General features: G+C 47.7%; 1 protein-coding gene across 2 annotated transcripts in view; it reads right to left on the bottom strand.

The window, feature by feature from the left end:
* GSK3B (glycogen synthase kinase 3 beta) overlaps positions 1 to 11,999 on the bottom strand; it is a 142,653-nt gene extending 130,654 nt beyond the window's left edge. For both annotated transcript variants that reach the window (XM_035314771.1, XM_035314772.1), the window contains exons 1-2: positions 11,981 to 11,999; positions 11,837 to 11,946 (exon numbers count right to left, since the gene is read on the bottom strand). In XM_035314771.1, coding sequence (XP_035170662.1) covers positions 11,837 to 11,924 — 88 coding nt within the window. In that variant the 5' untranslated portion in view covers positions 11,925 to 11,946; positions 11,981 to 11,999. The remainder of the gene's footprint in view (positions 1 to 11,836; positions 11,947 to 11,980) is intronic.
* Between the last annotated feature and the right edge of the window lie 842 nt (positions 12,000 to 12,841).

Below are 12,841 nucleotides of genomic sequence, written 5' to 3'. Positions count from 1 at the left end.
ATAAAATCGTTAACACCATGGCAGTGAGCACAGCCAACAGAAAGCCTACGTTTCACGTATGGGAATAGACATTGAGTCAGATCAAGGCCATGCCTGGTCTCCTTTCCTACCTTCGAGTGCAGCCATAAGCAAACACCTAGGAAGGAGTAACAACCAATAGTTCATAGGATGCATACACACAAATATATTATGTTTAAAGCACATCAGTAGCTTTATCTAGAAACAGATTGCTTTCCAGCTGTGCACCTTGTTGCCCATGCCTAACACCAGTTTATGGGAACAGAGAGCTCTCAGCTGCATAAAACCAAAAAAATGAAAATGATGCTGTGACTGGATTACTGGAGGAAAAATTAACAGTCTTCCATAAAAGTACACATTTGAAGTTTTTAGCAGATGGTGCATTTTTAAACAGGCACTTTCATGCTACGCAGTTGACTCCATTTACCAGCACGTTCCATGGCTGATCCCCTTTTAAGAGGTTTTAGTTATGTGGTCTGCATATCCTCTTCTTCAAAGAACAGCCGCGGGGTGGGTCACTCTGTAAGAATCTGAACTGTACCGTATTTTTTAAAAGAGCAGTTCTGAACAACTTCTAAAGGATTTCAGCTATTTCTCTTTTAGTAGCACAAAAGGCTATTTTCCTAAATACTATGCCAAGATGAAGCAGAAGTGATTCATAACTGCACCAGCCTCACTGCGTTCTACGGAAGAAAACACGCTCTTGAACTTTCAGGAGCAGCTTCTAATACGTCACCATCGCTCAGCTCCATTTTTCACACCACTCGAGGAGTTACGTATTACGTACTCTACTGCAGGACAGCCAAAGAGGTACAGTTTACAAAGGAAGCCATTTCACGTGTAATTTAGAAATTGGGTGGAATGCTGGTTATTATTGCACTAGCTCTTTAAATCTTTAGTTAAAAACAGGGGGAAAGGTACTATGTAGTAGTTGTGTATTTAACATTTAATGACTTATTTTCCACTAAAGCACAAAAACTAGCAATTAATGGCGGAGCAACTTCCGTGCATGGAATAATTCCATACAGCAGGCTTTGAGCAAGTGTTAAAAAACAGCAGCCAAATTATCACTACCTAACTCACTGCATATTTTTTAATATACTGATAGGATTGGGAATCAAAGCGAACCAGCATTATAGATGCCCAGAGCACTTACTAGAATTCAAGGGATTTCAACCAACAAATATCCAGGAATTCCATTGCATCTGCTCTCCAAAGGGTCAGATGAAAGCTCGTTTTTCTTCTTCTTGGGTAGACAAATTCCAAGCCCCTTTATTAACTAATTTTCCTGACAAAATCCAGGACATTACCTGAATTTTTAGAAATACTTGCCTTTGTTCTGCTATACTCAGAAATAAAAGGTCTTTCAAACATACTACAGTCAAAAAATCACATCCAGTCACAGTGCAAAACTGTAACACGTTATGCACAGCACCAAACCAACCTACCCAAAATTTAGAACAAAAAAGTCCACAGCATCGGTGCATTTCTGTGACAGTGTATGTTATATGAGCAGAAACCTAACTTAAAATACTAACAGCACTGTCAAATCCTCACATTTTTTCCACATCAGTGAAGCAATCTTACCGTGGCGTTACCATCAATGTAACGGTTGAAGCGCCTAGTGAAAGCGGCGATGTGAACTGTAATTTCCTAGAAGACAAGTATACCTACTACAGGGGTAAGTTTATAATTGGTCTGGGATTTTTGCTTCCCTCCCTACACACATACCCAAATATATCCTGAAAAACCCATAGGTGTTGAATCCCAGCCCTCGGTACATATTGTTACAGAATCACTGAACAGCACTGCAACTACTTGCAAAATTGTTTTTTCAGCCTCTCCCTACACCAAAAATCTTTTAAACTTGCCAAATGAAAATAAAATTCCATTTTTAAGTCATACAGTGACTATGTCCTTGAAAACTAACTTCTTACGAGTTTTAAGAAGACTCTATTTTGTAGCCATACACATACAGAAGAAACTTGACAACTTCTCAAAGTGAGGAATCCAATTTCCTATCTTATCAGTATGTTCTTTAAAAAATGGCTTGCTGACAACCTGAAAGCAAAATTTGCAAACAGGTGAAAAGCCTCCCATATTCATAACACTCAAAGGGAAAAAAAAAGACATTTGGAGTCATAGAAGACGGCGCATTAAGTTGCAATGCAGCTTCTTCCAGAGCTCCCTTAGCAGCATCAAAATTAAATGTTAATGCCAGTGGGATAGGACATTACCAAGTCTCAAAACATTATCATGTGAAGTAAAATGCGAAACAGGTTCACTATTTCTGACAAAACAATTATTGTTCAAATATTAAAACATTGCTCCCAAGTTTGGTCTAAAGAAGTGTACTTAGTCAACCCAGATTTGGCAGGATGTTTTAAAGATAAAGGCTTAAAGCTGAAGTGCTAAAGCAAAACCTTCACACATGGTCTAGGTTTAAATTCCAGATCCCAGAAGCCTAAATCATCACGTCCCCTTCATATAACGTTTCTAACAACGCAAACGTGTCCTTCTTCTCTCACCCTCTCTTTACTCTCAGAAAGAGATGTAAAAATGCATAAAGTAAAAGGGGCTGTTAAGGAAAATTTTATTTGTTCTTATCTAGAAGCGGCTGACTTTGACCTGGCCTGCCAGGAACCCCTTCCTGATTCCAGTTGCTTTTCAAAACAAAAAAGCAGAAAACAACAAGCCGTAACACAAAGCCAAAAAAACAATGCCTCCACAATGTCTGAATAAACTAAAAGGCGTATGTTGCTACTACATGTTCTAAAGTAACTCTAAAAGAAACTCACACTCAGTAATTATACCACCGCGTAGGAATGTAAATTGGGCTTTCACCACACATTTTGAAATGCGGTGGTCATCATTGTCTTGATATGAGCATCTCTAAAGTACCCTAATCATGAAAAGTTCTGGACATGGCGTAAACACACCTGCAGTGTTCTCTTTTAGAGTTGTTGGCCCACTACAACCACCATTTACAGTTGACTACCAACTGCTCAAACATTACCGGGGCAAAAAGAATCTAGCGGATTATAGAAAATCCACAGGCTATTGCACAAAGCCAAAGCACTGACACCACACAAAAGGTGTTGTTTCTTGCCTCATGAATATCTGGCTTCTGTAAATATGAGGGCTACTTCATGCATATGGACTTGAGGTTTCTATACCTGTCTCCAAAATCCCAGAAGCGTTTCACATGCGCTACAGGGAAAAAAGCCACAATTCTTTTGCTGTCACAGATCCCAGCTACACCCTTTTCCACATCCAAAGACAGTAACTCCAGAAAAAGGTAAGTTTTGGTCCACTGAAGCGAAGTCTATCAGGAAATAGAAGAGACTTGCAAACTTGGTGGTATTCACTACCCAAAGACAACCTTCTATCAAGCCAATTGCATTTCTAAACCACTCCGATCAGATGACATAAAGAGAATTTGCAGGAGAACTCGATTGTTCAGACATGTCGGGAATCCAACAAACCCGCACGACCGCCACCCCCACACCACTTGCGTAACAGCATCCACACGTCTCCAACATCGCTCACGCTGACCGCAGCAGGCAAGGAACAGCAAGCTCCAAGGTGATTGAGCTCAACCGAGAGCAACTCCAGCTCCTTCACTTCTGGAAGCCATGGCCAAAGCACTCCCCAGCCTCCCACCACAAATACCGTATGCCGTCCTGAAGCTCAGGCCCCCGATTTCTGGAATAGCAAAGCTCAAACTTCATCCTTGTGGCTCAGGTACATTCACCTGCTCATCCACCAAAACCAAACAAAAGACAGAAAAAACCCCAACACCTAGCCTTTAAAGAATTTCCCCAAGACTCAAATCAACTCTGTAATCCGTTGTGGTTACTAATATATGTACTCCAAAAATCAACAGTTTGGCGAAACCTATTCCAAAGTCACTAAAGCGGAAATTTGATTACTAAGATTTCTCTGTTTTTCAAGAGAAACACAGAAAAACTGTCAACTTGCAACTTCTAGACGGTGTTACGCTACCTACAGTGGCAGCTCCCAGACCCGCACACACAACTGTGAGCGAGGTTGCGAGACTGGAAGTGAAACGGCCAACAGATACGATCTTCTCACGGACAACATTATTTTCCGCTTCTGCAAGTTTCAATTGAGCAATTGTACGGGTAAAGAAAAACCATTCCAGAAGCCTTACATCTACTCACCTGCCAGAAAGTTTTCGTTCTCCCAGCAAAGCACAAAACATTCTTTCTGATGCTGACACTCAACCTCCCACAAACGCGTGGAAATTCATTTATGGCCATAGACTTCATTCATGGGATACAGATCTGTGCCAAATGATTCACGTTTATTTGGCCAACAATCAAATATTCTGTTTATTTAGGCTGATGAATTTGTGTCCCCTTCCTCCCTCAGGGAAACCCACTCATACAGGTCAATTCATGGTGTTACCATTTTTTAAAATACTTAAACTACCTTAATCACGTGAGAGATGGGATACCAATAATAATATAGGTTCTGTGCAACTGTTTGCAGCAGGGTGTGAATCAAGAACACCAAACAGATTGGCCCTATCAACCCCAACCACGTAGCTTTTCTCTTTCTGCACTGACAGAAAATCAAGGTTTGCTCTGAAGCAGTCAAATTTTAGTTTATCTTTCCACAAAACATATTCTTGGCCTGCCTGAAAATTAAACAATTGCCTGCATTCCTGGCAAAAGATACTTCTTTGAACTACAGGGCTTGTAGCCGACAAGAATTATATTCCTACTAAAGAAGTCAAAACAGACGATGTTCTATAGTTGTGGCTGTAAGAAGACTGTCTTGGTTGGAAAAATTCAGCTGCTGCTTCCCTTCTGGTTATAACTTCGGAGCCAACACCCAACTTCTCTCCGTCTGAGCGCTCTGATCCAAAAGCCTGTGGCGACTCTTGGAGCTACACTCAGACACTCATCTTCACACGGGCAGAACTGTGGGGCATCCTGAAGTCCCATACACCCCCTCCGGCATTTCTTATCCAGTGGCATCAGTCCGGAGTATCTTTCCTTCCTCGTCTGATTGGGATTCCTTCAACAGGATGCAGACTTTCTCCTGTCAGGCACTGGACTGCTAACAGGTTTCTTCCAACCTGCCCAACTGCCTGAAGAGACATGTTGAGCAACGTAACTGTACCACTTCACATTCCTGCAATACGTTACGTCCAGGAGTTGCTTTCCAGACTCAAACGCAATCAACAAAAGCTACCTAAACCAAAAAACATGAGCAGCTCTCCAAGTAATGCAGCTCAGCCTTACCGTAACACCAGTGTAACATGATGGCAGCCCACTACTTTCAGCACTACCACCACCTTGGTCATTATAATCTACAAAGCAGAAGACACTCGGCCCTGTTCACGCCAATTACAAAGTTAGGAAACTCTACTTTTCTTAGCCTCAAGTGCTTGCTTACAAGCAAGCAGGAGTGATTTTCTATGGCAGACACCAAGGCGCCCTGCACCCCACAGTGCCACTCCTTTGGCTACGTTAATTCCACATTACTGATGCGCAAACCCAGCAAAATATCAAGAGCTCGATCGAGTGGAAGACACCTGGCAATGGACTTTGCTCTAGTTAATGGCAACTCACTCGCCCAGTGCAGGTGCCCGACGGGCACTTAAACGCAGAAAGCACCGATGTGGGCCCCTAAGCTGATGAGGGAGAGTCAGGAAATATGGGTTCCGCTGGATATATGGACATACGGATTTCCAGTGAGATTCCTGATTCACTGAGACACGGCCGTAACATTACAGAGTACCACTGCTGGGGCACATAGGACTGAGCTGAACGCGTGCCGACCCACGGACTACACCTAGACGTCTCACCCTCCTTCTCCATAGCACAGCAAGCCAAAACCAATGCAAGCAGGACAGATTCTGAGGATTCGGTGAAAATAGTTCTTCTACTCTGCTGTTATCCAAATCTCGTCTGCAAAAGGGTTCGGGTAGAGCTTCTCTTGGATGAGCTAGAGCAAGTAGCTCAGCGGCTACAAATAGGAAATGGGAATGGGTTTTGACCTGTACAGTACCAAATGGGGGAGAGCCTTCTTCATGTTTGAGGGAGTACCTCTTCTCGCCACCTCGTAAAAGCTGCAATTAGCATTTATTTTCAACATGCATAAAGGGGAATCTGTATGTGCAGCCTACTGAAGGAAGTGCTGACAACATTAATTCTGGATTTTATATGGACCTGGGCAAAAGAAAATTGGAGAGAGCTGTTTGTGAGGTTTTTAAGCTTTCAGTAAGCTCCTTTTCATTGCTGCTTCGCTTCAAAAGTTTGTCTGTCTGTTGAAGCTGCACTGGGCAGATGCTGGCTGAATCCATGAAGCAGCCAAGTGCCTCCACCAGCCACAAGAAGTTCTGCAGGAGATGGCCACCTTGGCACTTCCCACACTAGCTACAGCCAACTAAGAGCCCTCAGAGAAAAGACTTCATCAAAAACAGAGGAAAGAAGTCCAGAAAAACATACAGTGAGCAAGTCCATAGAAATTTCTGGAAACCTCAAGATAGCAGACCTTCCGATTTAATAGAGGACTCGAGAAAACATAGAAAACAAAGACTCCAGCAGCTCCAACAATGAGGCTGCACACGTTCTCCAACCACCTTGCGTATTATCGGCTCACATGTTCAAATAGCCAAGGGATTTGGCATCGAGTCAATTCAGAAAACGCTAGAGCCGTGCACAGCTCCGAGCTCCAACTGGGGCAGAAAAGCCCTCAGACAAAGCAGACAGGGGCACCTTGCGGGCCTTCCGAGCCTGTATCCCTTTAGACCAGGGAGAGTACAGCGCTGTGTTGTTATGACACTGGGCATCAATACTGGAAACCCATTTATGTTTTCTCTAAAATAGCACTTACAGATAGATATAGGCCATCAGAATTAGAGAACTCTTGGGGCAGGAAAGGAAAACCCTTCAACCTGAGGAGGTTTAGTGATATATGTCAAGGAACTACTTTTCTCATCTGCCACAGAAATGATCCAAGTACAAAAACCTTTTACTGCGTGATACCTACAAGACCCGACCAAGTTAAGGGATGAAGGGACCTATCTTCCAGAACCAGGGCAGGTAGGGAACATATTTCTTAAGCGGTATGGGTTTCTGCATCTGCGTAAGTAGGTGAACAAGATGGTTAAAGTACAGCTAAAAAACAGAACAGGCTAATCAAGCGATAATACAAGAGGGGATCACCTCCAGGAAACGGAGTAAGGAAGAAGGAACGTGCAGATCAGTGACAGAACAATAAAAGGTTCAGGATAGCTCCCAGTACGTCTTAGAGGAAAAAATAAAATCAACCCTTGAAGTAAGACCTGGGTGACGCAGCAGAAGAATTAGCAAAATTATCATTTGACAGGTTCCAATGGCAGACCTCATCTTCTTACTAGATATTTTTCTGCTCAACTACCACTAATGACAGGGATAAAGAGAAAACAGTTTGCCAGCGTTAGAAGTAAGTACAGCAGAGAGCTGTTTTGTTCCTTTTCAGACTGCAAGGCATGACTTTGGGTCACCGTAGTGCGAGATACTCCCCTGCAGCACACACGGCCATTAACTGATCCCAGTTAGTCCATTCTTTCATTATCATTATTATTATTTATTTCTGGCACGAGGAAAGCCGTTCACCCAGCAGCAGGCAGAAAGCTGGACAGGGCTAGGCTCAGCAAAGGGCAGACAACAGCTCTCAGCAGGCTCCTGGAAGGGAGTGATCTTCCTCTCTCCAGCAAGGAGAGCAGGATGGGCGGCTTCCAGTTTCAGAAACCAATTAGGCAGAAACTGCTATCAAAGCAACAGAGAGGGCCCTACCCTAACGGAGTTGAGAAACAGAAGGTAGCACTGGCCCAGTCACTACGCCAGGTCCGTCAGCCCCGCTCCTTCCCTCCCGCTGAGGTTGCCCGGGGTGCTCTTTTCCAGCCTGCCTGAGGCTCTTCCTACAGATCGACCTGGACATCACGCAGCGTTATTAAGCGCTGCATTCCACCTGAAAGGCCGTCAAACCTTTATGTAGTGGCTTACAGGCACAGCAACCAACTCCCAGACTTCACCCCTTCAAGAACCACTTTTGAAAGAGCCCTTATCCTAATGAGGGACGCATCAATTCATGTGCCAGCAGACGTACCGCGTGCGAACACAGCAACGGAGGGCTACCACCCTACTGGGCTTCCGGATGGTAACACAGTACAAAAACAGTGAATCTAAAAAGAAAAGAAAAATTTCAACAAAAGGCGAGTTTGGCACCGGCGTAACATTCTTCCAAAGAGTCCAAAATGAGTTATTACAAGCTTGGCCTTTAGATTTTGCAACCAAGATTGTGTACAGCACGAGAACTAGCTAAAACAAATAAAAGTGCCTTCCTCACCCTGTACGTTAACAAGTTCTGCACAACCTATTACAAAGCCGTGACACACACAGAGCAAAAAGCTCTTCGCAGCAAGCGTTAGCCATGACATTGTTTACCGCAGACCAACAACATAATTCGCTGCAGTTACAAGCACTGCTGTCTGGGAGGGCTTGGTGTTACTTAAAACACTTTCCAGAGGAGGAAAAAAAAATAAATCAATTCCACAGTCATTAGACGAAAATCCTCAAACTGCAAACTTTGGGCTTCTATTTTTATACAGATATTTTTGGTCATGTGTTGCATGACTACCCTTTATTTCTCAGGATTATTTTTGTCCCCTTCGGGAAACAGCGTGCGCCTGGAAGCAACGTGGGAACAACTAGGTGAAGAACAAAAGAAACCCTTAAGCCCGTGCCTCTTCTCTCATGCCATGAGCAGGTAGATGGTATCAGCATGGGGAAAACTGGAAGCCCTCGGCTTGGATATTCATCACCTGATTTTGAAGTTCAAGAATTCAGGTGGAATTGTAACCATTAGACGCTGAGATTACTGCTCAGATCTCACAACCGTGATCTTTGTTACACCGTGCGCTTCCCACAGGCGCGTGGGTTTTGTGCATGGAAAACCTACAAGCCCAGCAACAAAGACCAGCTATTGGGAACTACTTCATCCTTACAACGGGGTGGAAAGAATGGTAGAATGATTTCAAAACCACCAAAATAGAAATAGAGAAAAATAAACTCAGACCTCAAAGTGACTCTCAATGGCGGTATGGCTTGAGAGAGAGAAAGGCAGGCCACGGTGTTCCCGCTCTGAGAGGGACGTTAAAATTCTTGTAGCCAGCACCTATTGCAGAGCAATGAGAGCGGCGTGCATGAGAAGTCATCCTTCCCAACAGCCAGAGGAGAAGCAGCTGTCGAGAATCTCCTTTCATTCAAGGCTCAGGCTTTCTTATCAACTTGTGAGAACAAAGTCTAATAAATTACGCAGGGAGCGAGATGAAAAGCCCGCTCATTCTTTCTCCCCTGCGCAGCAGAGCAATCGCCCTACCATTGTACTCCTCCTCCTCGGCAACACGAGATCCAGAAAGCCACGACTTTTATCAACCCTTTCACCCCATCATTCGAGTCCCTCCTTCCTTCCTAGATAACTGTTGCTGGGCCCAGCCAGCAGCAGCAATAGCTGGAGAGACACCAGAGCGAGAGTGACTTCATCGTTTAATTTCACCACTACTCCAGGCTTACAAATTAAAACAACAAGGCTGACATCAAGCAGGTCAGGTTTGGCTTCCTGGTGACTTGGAGAAGGCCTGCACCAAGACAGGGGTACTGAAGTTGTCTGCAAGGCTCGGAAAACAAAGCTCCATCAATTTTCACCTGCTTTAGAAGGAATCTTTTGTCCTGGCCCTCAGTCAAAAGGGCTCAAAATGTCATTAAGTCTCAGTCTGCAAATACATGGCAAAACGAAGGAGCCCAGCAAACTCCCTGTTCACCACAGAATTGTTTTTTTTTCCAAGCACTCAACAGTGGTAATAGATGGCTCGCTACATCACGCCATAAGGTGCTCCTAAAACTCATGGGAACCAGAAAAATATTCCCCTTTCTGGCAACCTGCTGCTGTCCTCTCACAAAGAGAGGGGAAAAAAAAAAAAGTTTTAACTTCCTGGACTGTCTTCCACGGGTGGATTAATTGAAAATATGAACTGCATTTCCCACAGAGCCCTCGTATGTGGTTCTCCTGCTTTGTTCTGACATTTTTTTCCAGACAGCAGAAGGACCAGGAGCACATGACTAGAGCGACTGGGGGGGTTATCACAAGTGCGTGTGCTTTATGCTACGGCCTTTGTTTCTCCCTCCGTGTTATACACTTGGGATTGAATCATATTTGCAAACTTGTTAGTCTGCATCAGTTAGCACTCTCTTCACAGGCAAGCATCTGTCTAGTCTCTGACCTCGAATAAACGGGAAAGGAGCATCAATGACCTTTCAAGAATCAAGCTGTAGAGCTTGAATAAGACAAATTTAGTTTCCGAGCATGACAGGGCTAGGTCTCGCTTCAATTAGACGGCCACCTGCAGAAATCCTGGCCAACAAAACCTGCTCCTTATTCCGCACGCACAGAAAGTAAATCAATAAATTAAAATGGAGTCACCCACAGCTTTTCCCCACGTAAATTAAGACCCCAAATACGCGTTAATGTTGGATCTGATCGAACATACACCCTTACGCCGCTAATGTTGGGTTAACTGCACTCCATGTTTTTTGGAAGTGCTGCAGGCACTCTGATCATGCAGATACAAGGCAGGCTACCGACCCCAAGCCCAGCGCTCTCTCCAAGGCTTCAACCGCAGTGGAAGACATTTCAGTGCAGAGAAACCCATCAGACATCCCGATCTGTCAAAGAGCCCACGATCACGCAGAGCTCTGGCACGACACGCGTCGAACAATATGAAACACACATGCACACGCACAGCGGTGTCAGGTGTGGCTACACGCAAGTGTCGAATGGATCAATCAAACGGCAACGCACGGCAAGCCGCCCAGGTCCCATAAAGACCCTACCCTCCCCTTGCATCAGAAAACGGAAAATATTCTGTGAAAACCAGGCTGGCAGCACCAACTGGCAACAATTTTGTCGTTCATATGCACGTATTCAAATGAGGAGTCAAGAAATCTCCTATTATAACCATGGTGCTCATCTCTGGCGACTCGGAGTGGGGCCTTTTTCCATTCACACCGTGGATTTGCTGAGATGCAATTAATTCGCATCAAACAGCCGATCCCCCAGGCCGGGGGGGGGGGGGGGGGGGGTACGAAGGATGGGCACACATCCGACACTCTGCCGATTCCCAACGTGCCCGTGCAGCATAAAGCCTAGGCCTCGTTCCGAACAATATTCCCCCAACCAGCAAGCTGGGAAAGGCGTACCGAGCTGGAAATAACCCCTCGGTATACTCACACGCGGCGATAAGGATGTTCTTGTTCCGTGTATCGAGGGTTTTCACCGCTGCCTGAATCGCGAGAGAGGCACCTTTTGTAACCCCCTTCCCCCCCCCCCCCGTTTTTTTTTTTTTTGGGGGGGGGGGGGGGGGGGGCCACACCCACTTCTCCGGGGTTTGGGGGGGGGGAAAAAAAAAAAAAAAAAGGAAGAAAAAAAAAAATACATCGGGAGATCGGGAGCAGGGGGGGTACCTGCGTGCCCGTCATTCATTTCGGGGGGCGGTGGGGAAGGAGAAAAGGAACGGGGGGGGGAGGAATATACACAGACACACAGAGAGAGAGACACAAAACCCCGGCCCTGGGAGCCCGCTTCACAAAGGGAAGGGCTGCCAGCGGGCAGAGGGGCCGAGGCCAGGGCCAGGGCGGCTTTTTTGGGAGCCGGGCGCCCACCCCGAGGGCAGGCTGAGGGGCTTCAGGGGAGGGCCGGGGGGTGCCGGAGCCCTCCCCCCCCTTCCCCCCCCGATACTCACGGCTGACTTTCATGCTGCCGAAGGCCGAGGGCTGCTGCACCGGCTTGCAGCTCTCCGCGAAGGACGTGGTCCTGGGCCGCCCGGACATGGTCTCCCGCTGCGGCTGCGCCCCGCCGCCCTCTGCCCGGCTGCTGCTGCTGCTGCTCTTCCTCCTCCTCCTCCTCCTCCTCCTCGGCCTCTCCCGGCGCTCAGGCGGCTCGGGGCGCGCCCTGCCTCCCCCCCCGCCCCGGGGGGGGGGGGGGGGGGGGGCCCTTCCCCTGGCGCTGCTGCCGGCCTCGCGGCCCCGCTGCCGGTCTGTCGGTCGGTCTGTCGGTCGGTCTGCGTGTCCGCCCGCCCGCCGGCCCTCTCACAGCGCCATCCCCTCCCCGCAGCGCCCTGGCTGCCGGAGCCGCCCCCGCCCGCCGCGGGGCTGCGCTAGGCCTCGCTGCCCCCACCCTCAGCGCCAGTCACATGGGGCGGAGGCTCGGGACGGCCTCGTCTCCTCTTCCCCCTTCCCTTTTTCTTTTTTTTTCTTTTTTCCCTCTTAATTTTTTTTTCCTCCTCCTCTTCCTTCCCCCTCTCCTCGCCTTCCCCCCTGCCCTCTGCGGGAGGCGGCGCGGGCAGCGGGGACTACTTCTCCCCCCCTCTCTCCCTCCCTCGGCGGAGGGATCCTCCGGCGGGCGGTGAGGCGGCCGCTCGCGAAGGGAATCCGGCGGAGGCGGCGGAGGGATCCGCGGCGGGCGGAGCGGTGATGCGGCCGGCGGCGGGGCCTCTCCCTCGCTGCGCTCCCCTCACAGTGGCGCTGAGGCGGCGGCGGCCGGGCGGCTCCTCATTGCCCCCGCACGGGCGCCTGGCGGCGGCTCAGCCTGCGCAGGCTGCAGCGCGGACGCCGGCCGGCGGCGGCGGGGCAGGCCATGGCGGCGGCTCCTTCCTCAGAGCGCTGGTGCTCGCTGCTGCTTCTCCGAGCCCCCCCCCCTCCGTCCCCGCTGCTGAAGCCGCGCAGCCGCCTATGCCCGTCGCCGCCCT

This window comes from Oxyura jamaicensis, chromosome 1 (genome assembly GCF_011077185.1).
Source record: "Oxyura jamaicensis isolate SHBP4307 breed ruddy duck chromosome 1, BPBGC_Ojam_1.0, whole genome shotgun sequence".
Lineage (NCBI taxonomy): Eukaryota > Metazoa > Chordata > Aves > Anseriformes > Anatidae > Oxyura > Oxyura jamaicensis.
This window is presented reverse-complemented; position numbering and strand designations above follow the sequence as displayed.